We start from the raw sequence: 19,123 nt of genomic DNA on the forward strand, positions 1-19,123 counted from the left end.
CTCTTTCTCTGTGCACTGTAGGGAGCTCTTGTATATATAAGATATTTGGCTTCACTTCAACATCATACTAACCCATTTCCTGTAGAGGTGCCACAGAGCTTAGTGGTTAAGGCCACAGTTGCTGGAGCAACCAGCCTAGGTTCAACTCCCAATTCTGCCCTTACTGCCTACGTGACCGTTGACAAATTATTTAACCTGAGTCTCAGTTTCCTCATCTTTAAAGTGGGGCTATCATAGTAGTATGTACTTCAGTGTATTGTTGTGAGGAAGAAATAAGTAGCTCTAGGCCGGGCGCGGTGGCTCAAGCCTGTAATCCCAGCACTTTGGGAGGCCGAGACGGGGGGATCACGAGGTCAGGAGATCGAGACCATCCTGGCTAACACGGTGAAACTCTGTCTCTACTAAAAAATATAAAAAACTAGCCGGGCGAGGTGGCGGGCGCCTGTGGTCCCAGCTACTCCGGAGGCTGAGGCGGGAGAATGGCGTAAACCCGGGAGGCGGAGCTTGCAGTGAGCTGAGATCCGGCCACTGCACTCCAGCCTGGGCGACAGAGCGAGACTCCGTCTCAAAAAAATAAATAAATAAATAAATAAATAAGTAGCTCTTAGGACAATGCCTGACACTATGTAAGTGTTCAATAGATGTTTTCCGTTTCAGCCTTTTAGTATCAAAAGAAGAAACGTTTTGCTTCCTTGCTATAGCAGACCCTTCCACCTCTACTGTTAACAAGCTCCTTCCTACTTCTCTAGAATCCCTCCTTCTATAACATGTTGCAGTTCTCTCTCTACTAACCTCCTTTCCTCTATCTTCCAATATCCCAAGGTTTACTGTGTCTATTAAAAAATTATTTGCTTGATCCTACCCCCTTACGGCTGAACTGTCTTTTTCCTTCAGATTCCATATGCTTACAATGTCTCTTCTTCCTGGTCCACATGACCTGGCCTCTAGCTATTGCTCTGACCTCATCTCACATCATCTTATAACCTTTCTCTCACTCCAGCCACAATCTTCTCTTAGGTTCCTTGAACAAGCCAAGCACATTCTAGCTCCGAGACCTCTGAGTTGCCATGTTCTCTATCTGGGGCTTCTCTCCCCAGTTCCACTACCTTATTTGCCTCTCTCAGTGTTTCACTTCAAAAGTGCTGTCCTCAGTGAAGCCATCCCTTAACCACCCAGGTTAAAGAGCCCCTCAATTGTTCTCCATCACACCTCTTGCTTTATTTCCTTCAAAGAACTCTCTCCTCCTGAGAACAGGGACCTTGATATCTCTCTCCTTCCTGAATACCAGAGGCTGGCTCCACAAATATTGTTGACTGTATCAGCAAAGGACTTTGCTAGAATCTGTGGAGATACCAAACCAATCAGACACAGATCCTGTCAATAGAGTTTATAGCCCATAGTGGAGAAAAGATGGGCCCCAAAGTATCCGCAATATGCAGCAAAAAGTACTCAGAGCCTTCTAACATGCAAGAGAAGAAAGAGAGGGCTTTTGCCTGGGAAGTTCTTAAAAGTCTTGAGAAGGAGGTGGCATCTGAGGTAGACTTTGAAGAGAGGATAGAATTGATATTCAGAGATGGCAGGAAGGGGTAAAGAGCATTTCAGATGGTGGGCCTTCACTTAGATTTTCTCTTTCCTTTATCCGTTATCCTCCATCTATCCCCAATTACAGCCCTTCTTTTCCTTTTCACAAGTCCCACTTTCTCTTCATTGTCACTATCATCCTAATTTGAGTCCTCATCACACATCATGACGCCTGGCAGACCTGATTGGTTTCCATCCCTTAGTTCTTTCCACCTACCAATCATTCCATGTACTGCTGGGGCCTGAGGAGACCCATTGAAGAGCATTCCTTTTCCTCACCCAACTTTTGAACCAATTGAGATGGACAGAGGGTGGCCAGATACATGGGGATCGAAACATCAGCCAGTTGGAGGATGCAACTTAGTTGTGTAGCAGCAAATTGAACCCCAGGATTTCACAGACTAACCTCTGAGTCACAAGCATCACTGGATAGCCAGAGGCCTCCCCTCCTGGGAAACTGCCCGTGAAGGGCTGATGGCATGGAGGAGCAGACCTGGGCAAGCGGACCAGAATTGGTGCTCTTAGGAGAGCAGCTGAATTACCTGGTTCATCTCCTAAACTTGCCAGTGAGTCACTCCTCCTTCTCATGGGTGGAGTGTGCAAAGGGATGGAGAAGAGAGGCCAAGAGTGCCATTCTAGCTGATGTCCCTTTACATGGACACATAAGGCCACTGAAAATGAGGGTAGCACACCACCTTTCACCCCACCAACTTCTACATTTCTTATCAAATACCCTTTAATCTTGAGTCTCAAGACATGTGTAGGTGCTTCTTGCCAAATATATCAAAGTAAGTCTATTCATATGGCTTTGAAGGTCCTCCAAAGTCTCAGCCTACTACTCCAAAATGTCCCCCTGTTCTAGGTTAGCCTCCTGACCATCTCATACATACGCTGTGTTCTTTCCACCTTGACTTTGTGCTCAACTCTCAAAGTTCAGCTGAAATAACCTTTCCTCAATGAAGACTCCTCTGGCATTCTGAATCACAATCATCACTCTTTTCTTTGATTCCTGGTTAATAAAACACAGTTTTCCAAGTCAATTTGTTTCATATTATAGTACTCAACTATGTTTAAGCCAGAAACAAAGGGAAAAAATGAACTAATGTTAGGTCTTTGTCCTCCTCGTCACAGGCACATCAGGGCACACTAATCATGACACTGACACACATGTCCATAGCAAAGAACATGAAGAGAATGATACTACAGGAACCAAAGCCAGACTGTGTCTTGCACATATTAAATATGCTCCACAGGCCCTGGTACAGTATTGGCCAGTGGAGTACACAGATGGTATTCCACAGATATTTTTACTAACAAATTTGTTTTGGTAGAAATGAACTAGTCTTTTCTATGGCTACTTTGGAGACTTTCTTTTTGGGTAAAAAGAGGATATTCCATTCATTTTCCCTTCATAAACCTAGAAGAAAGATTACCTATGTCAGCTCTAGTGGAAACAGACCTGTAACATATCTGGCTACATATTAGCTAGATATACCAGTTTAGGGATCTCTTCCATCCAGTTCTTTGCAACAGTGATAGAGCATAAGTCAATACATTCCTGGCCAATTTTTCTCAAGTGTGAACCTGACTAGGAGATCACAGATCCAACTTTTAAAAGCAGAGTTTTCTGTCTTCTGTGATGAGGGCAAGCCCTAGCCTTTGTTGAGCTTTTTGACCCAGGAAACAATTCCGAACATCGCCTTTCAAACCATGCTTATTCTTTGCCATGGTGAGCTTTTGGCTCTACATCTCTAATCTATAGGAATTAAACATAAAAGACCCTACCATACTGAGGCTGCTGGATTTGAGGCATAAATGGCATTCCATTACGATTTCTTGATGCAGCCTACAGAATTAGAGACTTAGAGCTGGAAGGGATCCTAGAAATTCCACTAGTACATCCACACGTGAGGCAGAACCTATCAGCTGCCTTCATTAACAGAACCTAATTTTGTTCAGGTATGGGGGCAATACGCTCAGGAAAGATGGCCTCTCCCCTGCCCTGTGAAAAGAATAATAATTTGTTTAATCCAATCACAATAAGCCTATTTTCCTTTGCCAGAGATTGCCTTAGGGGTGGACATGTGACCCAGTTCTGGCCAAGGAGCGGGCGCTATTGGGAGCCTCTGGAAAAAAGACCCAGAAGAGATGCCCTGCTTTCTTTCTTCCTGGCTTTTACTGTTGGTATTTAAGAAAACGATACCAACGCACTTGGGAAGTTAGGAAAAATTTTTTAGACAATGATCCTTGGGGCAGCTGTAGCCACTTTGTACCAACGAGGGGAGAGAAGAGAAACACCAATATACCAAGGACAACAAAGCAAAAAGATGGAAAGCCTGTAGGTCCTGGATGACCCCAAGACCACCTACCCCTGGGTATCTTGTTAAGTGTTCATTGCATAAGTCCTCGACATTCACTAAGTGCTCAATAGTTATCTGTTAGATAAAAGAAAAAATACAATGATATTTTGGCCTTACTATTTGTGCCACTTTTGGTTGAGTACTTTACTTGCTTCTGAAAGCATTCTAACTGACTGAACACATTTGGAAAGAGGTTCCAGGAAGCAAAATGACTTGGCCAAGGTTATACCACAAAGTGGGCAAGTTGAGAGTGGAACTCCAACCTCCAGACTTTAAATCTAGATCACATTGTGTTTTATTTGTGGTGGAGGGCATGAGTCCTAGCCTTCCTCAGGCTGGAGAGGCAGTATAACACAGTGGTTATGTGCAGTCTTGGAGTTAGGCTTGGCTTAGAATCCTAGCCCTGCCACATACTAGCTGCATAGCCTTGGATGAGGTCATCTTCTCTAAGCCTCAGTTTCCTCCTTTGTAGATCAGGATTATATCATCTATTATGTTAAACTGTTGTGATTATTAACTAAGATAGTGAATGAACACTTCTTAGCACAGAGCTGGGCATAAAATTATTGCTCATTAAGTGATACTGTCTTACTGACAGTATTAATAACAACAAACTTCATTCAACTTGAATCAAGCTGTAACTAAGGAGAAAGGAAAGAGAAGCCCTTTCCATTTTAAATAAAAAACAAAACATCACTATTCTGTCCTGATTTTTAAGCACCAATACACAGAATTCAACCTTCCATGTGCTCATGCTTGGTACAGCACAGTTTTCTACAATACAGCTGATACCTTCAAAGGACTTCCAATCTGGTGTGGGAGATGGATGGACAAGCAATTATCTATCGTGCACAGCAGAGTAAAATGTGCCATGGGAACATAAAGTGAAAGGGGGAAAAAAAGAAGAATTTTAATTGAGAAAATCTGGAAAGGTCCCAGGGAGGATAGGGCATTTGAATTGGCCCTTGAAAGATAATGGAGGATTTCTGGAAAGTGAAAAGGGTAGGGAAAGTATTCTGGGATGAAGAGGCACCAAAGGCCCAGGAGCTTTAAAGCACATGGCACTTTCAAAAATGGCAAAGGCTCAAAAGGAAGAAGGTGTGGGTGTTAAGGTTGGGAAGATACCTGGATGCTTTATAAAGTTTACACTTGATTTTGTAAGAAATGGGGAACTGTGGTTCACTTTTGAGAACAAAGTGATATGAAAAGATTTGTGTTTTAGAAAGAAAACTTTAGCAGTTTATAAAATTAGTAACCATGGTTTTCCTTAGCCAAAAGAAAAAAAAATAAATTAGTAGGACAACCAGGAAAAAATATCAGACATTTTGATTTAAAGGTTCCCATAGAGAAGTGTTATGAATCAGAATGTGGGCTGTCAATGAGGCATATTGGGTTTCCAAATAGCTGCCACAGGCCAACATTCAATAATGTAACCAATGGAAACTATACAACCATATAAAATCAATTTTCTGTGACCTATTTTAGCAACTTCTTTGTACTGACTAATCTTGCTGAAGGGTGAATCATAAATTCAGCAAGAGACCATGTCCTGGTGACCTCACTTGTTCTTAGCCTGCAGGAATATTCCCACCTCTACTGGCTCCAAGGCTTTTGAGAAACATCATAATTGAAAAAGCAGTCATTTTAGTATAAGTCCCAAATTTGGCTTTTTTTAAAAAAAAGTGAAAGATGGGGAAAAAGGGAACCGAAACAGAGTAACACAAAACCTGGGATAAAGAAACTCTACTGCCATGGTTTTTCTAGCCCTAAAGAAAATCTCTGCTTGAGACCTACTCCTGAAGTACTTAGAACAAGAAAATACAGGCATAGGAATGGTACCAGGTCAGCAGAGAGTGAAACCGACGGAAACAAAAGCCCAGTTGACCACTGCCCTTGCCAAGCAGATGAAAATGTGAACACAGTCAGGAATGGAAAAGTAAGTTAGATTCTGGCAGTTTGTTGAGTTTCAGAGCTCTGTAGCTAATGCAAAGAATTTCTTTAAAATTTTTTTATTTTAAAAATTGCAACAGCGGTTCCACCCAGAAGTAGAGTTACAAGACACACATAATCTTTCTGTGTTAAATAATTTCAACCATACCTACGTTTTCATTACAATTTTTTATTATCTGACTACAGTAATTAGCTTCCACACAACCATGAGTCAGGGTCAGTTCAAATACATCCTAGAATGATATAATTTCGGAGTTGGGAAGGACAATAGAGATAATTTAACCTGCCTCAGTAGGTCTGTAAACCAAACGCAACAGACAATAAAGTTGTCTATATACAGCCTCACTTCCTCTATGTGTCTATACTTTGTTATAAGTGTGTGTGTGTATAACCTATATTTCATATATATGTTCACACGTTCACATGACTTTTTAGGTTCTTACCTTATGATACGTTTATGTTTAGATTGTAATTCTGAGATGTTAAGACCTTGTTTTCTTTATCCCACAGGGAAGTCCTTGGTGCTTATGATTGTGTCATTACTCAGTGAACAAGAACAGATAACAGTGATGCAGAGGGAAAAGGGTTTAGTACAGGCACTAGTGAAGAGCATGTCTTTATACAACTAAGACTAGTGCTAAGACTAGAAATCAGCCATACTTTTTTTTTTTTTCATTTTCTGGAATTGACTTGTAAGAAATCAGCCATTCTGGTAGTAGGATCAGGGCCCACTCTCAGGGCTGGTTCCCAGTCATACCTTGCTATAGCTACCAAGGGCATAGCAAACGCTGGGATGGCAGTAAGGAGAGGCACTGATCCTGAGGAAGCTTTGGTGTCCACCACCTACCTTGAGGTTCTTCAGAGATAATTGCCTCTGCTGTCACTCTGCCTTAGATCTATTTCTTCCCATCATCACTTTATGATTTAACCCTGAGACAGAACTATTCAATCCTCAGATGATGGAAATGGTGTTAACTATTTAAGATGGGAAAAAAGCCACATCCCATCAACTGGTGGCAACCTTCATCCACTAGCACAGCCGACATTCCTTCTTAAGAAGTCAGAGCTAGGTCTGCCTCTGACTGAGGCAAGGCAATCTCCCAAGTAAAACAGTTAAAAAATGGGCCAAATACGTGTATACCTATGTAACAAACCTGCACGTTCTGCACATGTATCCCAGAACTTAATGTATAATAATTTTTTTAAATGGGGCAAAACCCCACAGCTCTCCCTTCCATGCTTACAAACCCATCGGGGTCGGTTCACTTCAGCTGTTGCCATGCTAACATTAAACAGTATGAAAGGCAAAGTGACTGTCTTCCTTTTGTGGATTCATTGGTCTCCTAAGAAACTGTGACCGGCTCTGTGTCCAAGTATTTCAGCGAATAAGTTAAATGCAGGGAAAAATCCTTGCTTAGCTGGATTGCTTTGGCATGCCTCAGTTTTTCTGAACCAGTGATAGAGTTACAAGGCATACATAAATCTTTCTGTGTTAAATAATTTCAACCACACCTAAGTTGGTTAATTTTAGTTCAGTGAACATTATCGTACTGATCCCCACCAACTACCCCCATAGGGATTTACTGCCAATGAGGTTTTCAAAGTGGAGGGCTGTGGAGACTGAGGACCACTAGCTTCCAAAGTAAGGGCACAGCACCAGCTTAGTGGTTAAGAGCCTGGACTCGGAGGGAGACTGCCTAGATCCAAATTGAGGCTCCACTTCTCCCTCACTGTGGGAATTCGAACAAGTTACTTACGCTTCCTGTGCCTCAGTTTCATCATCCTTAAAACAGGACCAATGAAAAACCCATGTCACAGGAGTGTTCTATAAATTAAATAAGCTGCTACCTATAAAGCACTTAAAATTGTCAGTGAACAAAGTGTTAGCTGCCACTGCCACTGCCATTATTATTATTTTTCTCCTCTCTTTCCACCTGGGCTCTCTCACTCACCCTGAGAACAAACATACTGGGTGCTCAGATGTTGGCTTTGACAGTAATAAACAAACTATTAATCTGGTTCATGTATTCTGCTCTCAGATATCCCTTTCCCATTCTAGGAAAGCAGTGGTCTCCAAATCCAAAGCAATAATCTTCTATAAAGAAACATAATTAAGGAAGAGAGAAAAATTGAAAAACGTTATAAAATTATCTCAAATGATTGCCAACTTCAGAAAGACTAAAGGGCAAACCACAATGATCTCATCAGGCTTTGTGCTCATCAAACAGCAGTCAGATTCCTGTAAGAAGGGAAATCTTAATTGTGCCTACGCAACTCAGGAGTCTGAAACGGTATCTAAATAGCTCTCCAAGCTCTCCAAGACCAGAGTAACATTCTTCCAATGTTAGGGGCACTTTATAAGCCACACACAGTCAGGGAGGGGAAAGTGAACACGGGGCAGCTTTTGAGACAAAAGCCTATCTTCATTTTTCAGTATTTACTGCTGCTACAGAGCTTCACAGAGAGGATGTACAAATGCTTAATGTTGATGTGAAGGTGGAGAAAGGGAGGATGTCAGAAAAGAGGGTGGAGTCATTTTTTCTAGAAAGACACAAACCAGCTAAAGAGGTTAATGTCTTTAATTTATCAGCTTAGTTCTTACCAGGATTACATTCATTTTACATTAAAAAAATTTTCGAGCACATATTTTTGAGCACACGTTCAAAGCACTAAGTTAGATACTGAAGATAAAACAATGGGTAAAATTCTCAGGTGAAAAGTAACTTTAAAAAGAAAGAAAAACAAATGGGTAAGAAACAATCACTTCCATCAGTGACTATAAACTCTGGTGTGAATGACAATTAAGTAGCTGATCACAAATCAGTATGAGAGAGGGAAAGAATGGTCTATTTCCCATTAACAAACCAGTTAATAACTATGAGAAAGTATACCACAGGAAGGCCAATTCGTTTCAAGAAATATTTATTGTGAGGCCCATTTTATAACAAAAAAAAAAACACCTTGAAGTGCTTGTTAGTGTCACTTTGATTCTCATTGATGGATTTCAAATTCAATTTATAATAGTAACAATAATATCATTCAATGTTTAAAACTTTTATTAAGTGTTCAAGCGTACTGAACGTGGTTCTAAGAAGCACTGTAGATGTTTTAACCCATTTAATGACCACAAGAAATTGAGGTCAGTACTACCATTACCTGATAGTTTATGTCCAAAAAAAAAAAAAAAAAGTTAACATGGGGGTACAGAGTGATTAAGAAACCTGCCCTATGTTATACAACTAGTAAGTACTAGAGCAAAGTTGGAAACTCTAGCAGTCTAGGTTTAGAGTCAGTGTTTCTAACAAATATGCTACTTTGTTTGACCAGAATTTCAGACCAGGCTTCCCTATTAGCAAAATAGCTGCTACACCCTAGCTACCCACAGCCCTCATTATACCTGAGCCCAATTTGCTTTATGTACCCAAAACAGCATTTATCCTCAGAAAGGCTCAAGAGCCGGACTATTCATCACCAATTGAGACACAAGACGTAGAGGCCCTACCTGATGAAGAAGACCCTCTGACTTGTTACAGGAGAAAGGAAAGGGATGAAGCGGGGTAGGAAGAAGGAGCAGACGAGGGAAGACGCACTTTCATAAGCCTTTAAGCTATTCAAGGTGAGTTCAGAAAAGGAGCCAGGTAAAAAAATGAACATTAACTGGAGAAAATATAACCATGCAGTAATAACACCCGCAAGTAAGAGAATGACTGGGCTAGACACAAAACCTTGTCAAAAGAAACCCATTGACAAAATTTTATTTCTTCTGAAGAGCCCCCAGCCTTTCATTAACCCTTGTTAACTAAGAACAGCAGGAGTGGGAAAAAGGAGGATTATGAGTCATTTGAGACAGTTTGAATTTGAGGTGCCTGTGGTACATTCCAACAAAAATGCTCACCAGGCAGTTGGAGATGCGAGTCTGCAGCTCAAGGAAGAGGTCTTACCTGACCCCAAATCTCCTGGGTCCTCATCTTCAGCTCTAGCCAAGGTACTGCACTACCTCCCTCTGCTTTTGGCATATTCCTCAGGAGAAACAATGAGTCTTTCTTCAGTTTGGATTACTAACTTAAAAGGTTTTAAAGTAAATTTTACTCAGAGATCTTGGCTGATTTTGACTAGCAGGCACCTGGATATTGGCACATCCCTCCAGAATGCTTGTGAGAATACCAGCTTGTGAGAATAGGTGATCAGCCATGCAATCTAGAACTGCAGCCTGAAAATGGGTGGCCACTGCCTGCCCCTGCCCTTCAGCTGATGGGCAATAGGAACATGATTTATCTTGCCTGCTCTCCAGAGAATGCCAGAAAGAAAAGGTGTCAAAAACTTGGCATGCCATTTACCCACATTTGCTATCTCCTGGATGACTAAAAGGTGGCAATAGCTGGGAGCCAGTTGCTTACGCCTGTAACCCCAACAGTTTGGGAGACCTAGGTAGGAGGATTGCTTGAGCCCAGGAGTTTGCAACCAGCCTGGGCAACATAGCAAGACTTTGTCTCTACTAAAAATAATAATAATAAAAAATTAGCCAGGCATGGTGGTACACACCTGTAGTCCTAGCGATATGAGGCAGAAGGACTGCATGAGCCTGGGAGACTGAGGCTGCAGTGAGCTATGATTTACACCACTGCACTCCAAACTGGGCAACTAAGTGAGACCCTGTTGGAAAAAATTTTTAAAATAAATAAATAAATGGTGGTCAGAATATATTATATTGATACTTGCAAATGCCATTTGTTACAGCTGACTTTTCAAAATACCACTCAGTTCTCATATTTCAACATAATTTAATATTAAACTTTTTTAAACATGAGAATTAAATAATTATCATGGTGTGTAGAGCACTCAAAGGAGCAGTTCAGGTCTTTAGAGAGCCTAAGGAAGGTTGAGTTCTTGTATTTACAATCAAAACAAGCTAGGAAAAAGAAAATTGGAATTATGACACCCTCTTAACTTGGGCTACACCAGGGATTTAGGATAGTTAAGGAGGCTTTGTGATTAAAAACCTAAATGGCTGGGCGCGGTGGCTCAAGCCTGTAATCCCAGCACTTTGGGAGGCCGAGACGGGCGGATCACGAGGTCAGGAGATCGAGACCATCCTGGCTAACACGGTGAAACCCCGTCTCTACTAAAAAATACAAAAAAAAAAACTAGCCGGGCGAGGTGGTAGGCGCCTGTAGTCCCAGCTACCTGGAAGGCTGAGGCAGGAGAATGGAGTAAACCCAGGAGGTGGAGCTTGCAGTGAGCTGAGATCCAGCCACTGCACTCCAGCCTGGGCGACAGAGCCAGACTCCGTCTCAGAAAACAAAAAAACAAAAAAAAAAAAAACAAAAAAAAAACCTAAATGAATGCCAAGAAACCAAAAAAAAAAAACTACTGAGGTTATTTGCTAATCAGAAGGTGTAACTGCTTGTACATGAGCTCAAGGCAAAGCTATCATTCTGCTAGACACTGGGCTTACAGCAACTTGTACGTCCCTTAACATCTTTTTTTTTTTTTTGAGACAGTCTCCCTCTGTCACCCAGGCTGGAGTGCAGTGGCACCGTCTCACTGCAACCTCCACCTCCCAGGTTCAATTGATTTTCATGCCTCAGCCTCCCAAGTAGCTGGGACTACAGGAGCGTGCCACCAAGCCCAGCTAATTTTTGTTCTTAGTAAAGACAGGGTTTTGCCTTGTTGTCCAGACTGATCTCTGACCTCAAATGATCCGCCTGCCTCAGCCTCCCAAAGTACTGGGATTACAGGCATGAGCCACTATGCCCAGCCATGTCCCTTAATATCTAATCAGTCATCAAGTACTGTGCTTTAAAATATCCTTTTCTTAGCCAGGTGTGGTGGCTGATGCCTGTAATCCCAGCTACTTGGATGGCTGAAATGGAAGGTTTGCTTGAGCACAGGACCAGCCATAGCAACACAGCAAGACCCCATCTCTAAAAAAACCTGAAAAAATTAGCCGGGCCTGCCTATAGTCCCAGCAACTTGAGAGGCTGATGTTGGAGGATCCCATGAGCCTGAGAGTTTGAGGCTGCAATGAGCTACAATTACACCATCGTATTCCAGCCTGGGAGACAACAAGACCTTGTCTCTAAAAAAACGGATTTTAAAAGAAGAAAAAATATTTATAATGTCCTTTTCTTTTCACTCCCATAGTCACTACCCTTGGTTAGATGTAAGACTGGTGAGAGCCTAGCAGAGAAGACAAGGAATTACAAGTCATGAATTAGAGTGTAAAAAATAAAGGATTTGAAACGGATGAATTTCTGGAACACTGCATTTCCTTAACAGACATACTAAACTATATCCTTGCCTTGGGTTACACTTATAAGCTAATTTTTATAATTCAAATGTTGAACGCATCGATAGAATACCACGCAATGATAGAAACTGAAGTAATACTAAAACAGCAGCGAAGCACCAAAAATGGTCTCCCAGTTAACTGAGCAGAAGCCATCTACACTAAAGGTTGAGTAGGGTGACTGAGAGTCATTAGTAACAAAAATTGATAGCCTGTATAAATGAGATTATCTCAAAGGAAATTCTGGGGAAAATGGAGAGAGAGTTTGTTGTGTCTCACAGAAGAGCAAGTTCATGAGTACGTATTCATGTGTACACATATGTGAATCAAGTATGAGGAGAAAAGAAATTCAAGATCCTCTGCCATGAGGGAGGACCTAACCACCCTCTCCAGCCATTTCCTGTCACTGCTGGCTACAGGGTCCTTCGCTCTACTTGCCAGGGTCTGCTTGCTCTCTTCTGCACGCCCTTCTCCCCACCTTTGTTTACACTGTAACCCTGACCAAGTGCCATGTCCTGTGATGTTCCGTCTGCATCTTAGTGTCCTTCCAGATGTAGCTCAAGTTCCATGTCCCCTTGCAAGCTAAGCCCTTCCTGAGAAGCCCAACCCACAGTGTCTTCTCCTTCTTCTGTCCTCTTACGGTAACTGCCACTCACTCTTATATGGACAGTAAAATGAAAGCCCCTCCCACACATTTCAATGGCCCATCTACTGTCTCTCGTTACCAAGTACCCTTGAGTCTTTGTTGGTGTTGGATCCCCTCAGCTAGATGAAAAGTTCTTTAGGGCAGGGATTGTGTCTTCACACATCTTTAACTCCTTCCTAGCACAGGCTCAGCCCAATGTACGATCTACTGTAAGAATAGGCAGTATCATACAATGTGCACAGGAAAATACTATTAATACATTAAGTATGAGAGTATTCTGATTCTAACATACAAGATTAGAAAGGGAGAATTTACCATAATTGTCTTTTCACTGAATACCTCTTAGGAAGATACTAAGACTGTTGACTTGAGGCCTGGTAAAGTACATAAGAAAATGGAAGAGGGAGCTTAGATAAGCAAGGCCAGATGTGGATGCTGGAGCGTAATATTCTCGTGAGGCAGATTAAGAGAGACAAACGAAAAATCAGCAATGATTCAGTAGAAGTCAGATATAAAAACATGTAAGCTTATCTGAGTCACAGCCCCAAAAGAAAAAAAAAAGGAAATAAATAAATAATATTTAAAAACATACCAGTATTTCCTTGAGCATCTTCTATCTTATTTGGTAAGGGCAACAGAAAAGATGGCCTGGTGACGTGCGGGCCTTGAAGCGATGGCTGCTGCTGTTGCTGCTGCTGCAAAGGCGTGGTTTTGAGGACCACCCTCCAGTCCACTTGGGTAATATCTGATCGTGATCGAGCATGCCCTGGCTTGAAAGTTGAGGTCTCATCCAGTAAGTCATTTACAGAACGAGGCCGGTCCCTCCGACGCTGACAGATATTGAAAAAATTAAAGGTTGATGCTTCCTTTTGTTCCATCCAGGAAAGATTATCTGGGGTTGTCCCTCTCTGGACCATAAACTGTTCTTTGGCAGGGAAGACATTTTGAGCTTTGGTTTCTAAGAGCCTGCTCTTACAGTGGTCCCAAATCATGCCCCCCTTGCCCAGGGAGGTGACATTTCTCATAGCACCATTGTCTGTTATGTTACTGAGTACCTCATGCCCCACCAGTTCAGGGACTTCCTGGATCCCATAAACCTCTGCTTGCTGCACAGCCTTTTCTAGCTTACTATCCAAAGTACTAAAGAACTCCTCCGTAACTTCTAAGGCCGGGCTGATATCATCCACTTCCAAAGCTTCCATGTCACAGGCTCCAGGAGGCCTCAGCCTCCTAAGCTGGTTCCAGAAATGGCTTCATGAACATTCACCCAACCAAGAGGGGTGCTTTAGCAATACAGCTATGGAAACAACTGGAAGAAACCTTCATTGGGCTTCCTGGAGCAGGCCAAACACAAAGGTGGTTGATGTTTCCCCAATAATTAAAAGCATTTGCTACTGGCTAATGGACATTAACAGATGTATAGGGAGACCAAATGTTCCTTTGAGATTATTCTTCAGCAAGACCTCTGTGAAGACAACAGGAAGTACTTGTCAAAGCAACGCCACGCCAATCCTTGATTTCCTGGAAGAAAATAAACAGGATAACGTTGGCACATGGTTCATTGTATTCTACAGTACACAAATCTGCCGAATTGCTTTCCCACTTCTACGCCCGTTCTATGGCAGTCAAGCACAAAGGCAGACAACACCTACACAGAAGTGCCATTGTCAGGAATACATATCACTACCCGCTTTGGATAAAAACTTAAACGGAGCAGGGAGGAGCACTTGATAAGAGGAATTAAGGTCAATAGCTTTTACTCACACAGAGAAAATGCTTTGAGAGCATTTGTGAAAAGACTGCCCTGGCAAATCTCTGATATGCTGACCTAAAATAGTAAGCAAAAGAAACTAGGAATTCTGTGACTGGGTCTGTATCGTAATCAGTCTAAAAGTCATAAATGCTTGAGTCCTTTCACCAACTTTGAAGGCACTGATGATCTGCTGGGTTTAAAGGTGCCCCAGGGAAGCAGAGAAGGAGGTTCTGCCCTTTTTTAAAATCCAAATGTGACTGTGCTTGTGCTTCTTAGACTTAGATTATATAATGCTTGATGATGACTCTGGACTTCAGCAATGCTCTGGCGTTCTTCGGGTTTCAGGCTCCAAACTCCCCGAGACTTCCAGGATTGGCCTCAGAGTATGGGTCCGGTCTGCAGGGTGTCTAAGAGCTTAAGGTGAAGTCACAGCCTGAGTGGCAGGTTTGAGTTCATCTTTTTCTCTCTACAGAACTCAAGTTCCAAACCTTACATCTCTACCTGGGCAGAAAAAATCCTACATAAGTAGTAACCCGCGCTTTCAAATACTAGATTACCAAGGCCGGGCCAAATTAGAGCAGACCTTGACAGTGATGCTGTCCAGTACAGTAGACAGCAGCCATTATGACCATTCAAATGTAAATCTAGTAAAATCAAAGTCCCTCAGTTACACTAGTCACATTTCAAGTGCCCAACTGTCACATATACCTTTATACCTTTACCAAAGAAAAAAAAAAACAAAACAACTAGGCAAGGGCTTTTTTAATCCTTAACTACTTACAAGTAGGCAAAACTAGGCAACTAGCAACACCATTACATATTGACATGCTTTGGCTGTGTCCCCACCCAAATCTCATCTTGAATTCCTACTTGCTGTGGGAGGGACCCAGTGGGAAGTAATCGAATCATGGGGGCAGGTCTTTCCCGTGCTGTTACTGTGATAGTGAGTAAGTCTCACGAGATCTGGTAGTTTTAAAAGAGGAGTTTCCCTGCACAAGTTCTTCTCTTGTCTGCTGCCACATGGCACATGCTTTTCACCTTCCACCATGATTGTGAGGCCTCCCCAGCCATGTGGAATTGTAAGTCCAATAAAACTCTTTCTTTTGTAAATTGTCCAGTCTAGGGGTATATCTTTATCAGCAGCGTGAAAACGAACTAATACATACATGTTGTCACAAATGTAGACAGACGTGGTTTCTTTGTAAAAACTTCACAATTTTTATGGTTAAATTCATTTTTTCCACTTAGGTCATTAAACCATTACATTTATATCAACAGTACCAATCTACTTAGCTTAACATATGTAAATTAAACTCATATATACAGACCTTTATTTTAGATGTATCAAGGAGGTTTGCAGTTCATAGGAGAACCTCCTGCAAAGTGATAATGACTATGAGTTTGTCTACTTTTACATATTTTGATATTTATTATGTTAGCACTTCATGAAGCAAAGCATAGATTTATTTTTAGAGCTATATATTAGTTATAAAACATTTCTAGCTGTAAACAGGGTTATTTTTTCTGAGTCTAAAGTTAAACCTTCAGTCTCTCTAACTGTGTAACAGGGTTTTAGTGCTTCTATAATTTTGAAACTTGGGATATATTTCAATTTCATCTTATATAACAGAGACAGAAATATACATAAATATAATAAATCTTAAAACTTTTCATTCTTTCCTTACTAAAAACTGAAATGAACATAAACAAAGTACAAGTTTCCCAATGTATAAGAGGCTCCAAGGTTCAGAGCATTAAGTTGTTCACTGAAGATTACTGATATTCCTTTTCTCATCCAATGTTTCAAATTCAGTCTTTACTCATGACAGAGAAAGTGTAAATAACCTTCAAAGTAATTGTTTCTTTCTCTTTTTTTTGATTTATCGAACTATCTAGATATATTATTTTTTATGCTTCTGGCTTGGTATTTGTAGGCTGGTTAGAAGTATATAACAGGCCAGGTGCAGTGGCTCATGCCTGTAATCCCAGCACTCTGGGAGGCAGGCAGATCACTTGATCCACCAAGAGTTCGAGACCAGCCTGGCCAACATGGTGAAACCTCATCTCTACTAAAAATACAAAAATGAGCCAGTCATGGTGGTGTGCACCTGTAGTCCCAGCTACTCAGGGGGCTGAGGTGGGAGGATCATTTGAACCAGGGAGTCGGAGGTTGCAGTGAGCTGAGATCGCAAAACTGCACCCCAGCCTGGGCAACAGAGTGAGGCCCTGTCTCAAAGAAAAAAAAAAAGAATGTATATAACCAGTGTTGGCCATGCTGGTTGGTGGAATACTTCTAACCCACATGGTCTAAAGCCATAGACTGTTAGACAAGGAAACTGGCCTTTGGGATTATCTTTTCAACCTTAGTATTTCATAGAAGAAGCCACTGAGGCCCAAAGAAGGGAAGAGGCCCCATGAGCACTTTCATGCTCTTAAACATGCAGGCAAGTTTTCACGTCAGGGCCTTTGCATTTGCTGTTCCCCCAGACACCCCAACATGGACAACTCTCTCCTTAGCTAACTGTTCATATGACCCTCCCTGACCACCCTCTTTAAAATCATAATGCCCTTCTCTGCCCTAGACTCTTGATCTCCCTTACTCTGCTTTTGTTTAAATAAACTTTTCATTTTAAAACAGTTTTGTTTGTTTTTGTTTTTGTTTTGAGACGGAGTTTTGCCCTTTCGCCCAGGCTAGAGTGAAGTGGCACGATCTCAGCTCACTGCAACCTCGAGCCCACCGCGTTCGAGCAATTCTCCTGCCTTGGCCTCCTGAGTAGTAGGGATTATAGGCGTCCCATCATGCCTGGCTAATTTTTTTAATTTTAGTAGAGACGGGGTTTCCCCATGTTGCCAGGCTAGTCTCGAACTCTTGAACTCTGGTGATCTTCCCACTTTGGCCTCCCAAAGTGCTAGGATTACAGGCATGAGCCACCACTCCCAGTCAACAGTTTTATATCTATAGAATTATTACAAAGGTAACACACTCAGTTCCTATATACCCCATGCTCCGTTTCCTGTATGTAACATCTTACATTAGTATGATACATTTTTCACAATTAATGAACCAATATTGTTACATTATTATTAAGTTATACCTTCTTCAAAATTCTTCAAATTTCCCTAATGTCCTCTAACTATTCCAGGATCCTATACAGGATACCACATGACATTTAGTTGTCCTGTTTCTTGGGCCTTGTCTTGGCTATGAGAGTGTCTCAGACTTTACCTGTTTTTGATGTCTTTGACAGTTTTGAGGAGTACTAGTCAGGTATTTCAGAGAATGTCCCTCATTTTGGATTTGTTTGATGTTTTTTCTCATCACGAATCCAGGGCTATATGTTTTTGAAGTACCATTCTCATCATATAATATTAAGGATATATACTATGAACATGACTTACTACTGTTCACGTTAACCTTGATCACCTGGCTTGAGGTACCCTTTTTCCTCAAGCATTTACGATCTTCTAACATACCATTTAATTGATTTATTTAACATTTAGTGTTTCTCTCCACTAAAATATAAGCTCTACGAGTCCAGGAATTTGTGTTCATTGTGTTCACTAATGTACCCTAAATACACAGAATAGCGTTTGGCGTGCATGCACACACACACGTACTAAATAGACACGTGTTTAACAAATGTGTTGCTGTTGCGTTGCATAAGAGATAGCGCCTCATGACCTATCCACTTCTCCAAGTTAAAGTTCTTCACCAACACCCACCTGTTTCACGTGTCCATGTGAAGAGATCACCAAACTGTCTTTGTGTGAACAACATGGCTGTTTATTTCACCTGGGTGCAGGTGGGCTGAGCCCGAAAAAGGAGTCAGCAAAGGTGGTGGGATTATCATGAGTTCTTACAGGTTTTGGGATAGGTGGTGGAGTTAAGAGCAATGTTTTGGGGCAGGGGTGGATCTCACAAAGTACATTCTCAAGAGTGGGGAGAATTACAAAGAAACTTCTTAAGGGTGGGGGAGATTATAAAGAACCTTCTTAAGGGTGGGGGAGATGACAAAGTACATCGATCTGTTAAGGTGGGGCAGAAACAAATCACAATGGTGGAATGTCATCAGTTAAGCTATTTTCACTTCTGTGGATCTTCAGCTGCTTCAGGCCATCTGGATGTACACGTGCAGGTCGCTGGGGAGATGATGGCTTAGCTTGGGCTCAGAGGCCTGACACCACCCACCTTGTTATTTTACTCCTCCATGCTTTTGTCCAAGCTGGGGAGCTTTTCCTAATTGCTCAGGCTCTCATAGCACCCTGGGTTTGCCACATTGTACCGAAATGATCAGCCAATCTCTCCAGATCCTACTCTAAACTCTGAGCTACTTGACTACAGACACCATGCCCTTCTTACTTATCCTCCTATATACTCTCTGTCTTCATTCTTTTAGGTTCTGTCTTCCAACCTTACTCTTTGGAATTTCATCTTTTTCCTGAGCTCTATAGCTCTCAAATTCACTACAGTACAAAAGTCTGATGTCAAGTTTAATTTCTATAATTGAGTACTTCTTTTTTTTTTTTTTTTTTTTTTTTTTTTT

The 19,123-nt window shown here is 41.7% G+C and overlaps 1 protein-coding gene across 3 annotated transcripts in view; it reads right to left on the minus strand.

Moving 5' to 3' along the window:
• The window catches only part of PLEKHM3 (pleckstrin homology domain containing M3), a 214,050-nt gene that overhangs the window by 172,232 nt on the left and 22,695 nt on the right, over window positions 1–19,123 (minus strand). For 2 of the 3 annotated variants that reach the window (XR_001888650.1, XM_017889401.1), the window contains exons 5-6: window positions 15,908–15,955; window positions 13,419–14,347 (exon numbers count right to left, since the gene is read on the minus strand). Coding sequence is in view for 2 of the 3 variants with exons in the window: in XM_017889401.1 (XP_017744890.1) it covers window positions 13,419–14,028 (610 nt within the window). In the remaining variant the exon portion in view is untranslated. The remainder of the gene's footprint in view (window positions 1–13,418; window positions 14,348–15,907; window positions 15,956–19,123) is intronic. The other variant, XM_017889400.1, reaches the window with a different exon arrangement.

The sequence above is a fragment of the Rhinopithecus bieti genome, unplaced genomic scaffold (assembly GCF_001698545.2).
Source record: "Rhinopithecus bieti isolate Rb0 unplaced genomic scaffold, ASM169854v2 scaffold_17939, whole genome shotgun sequence".
Classification (NCBI taxonomy): domain Eukaryota; kingdom Metazoa; phylum Chordata; class Mammalia; order Primates; family Cercopithecidae; genus Rhinopithecus; species Rhinopithecus bieti.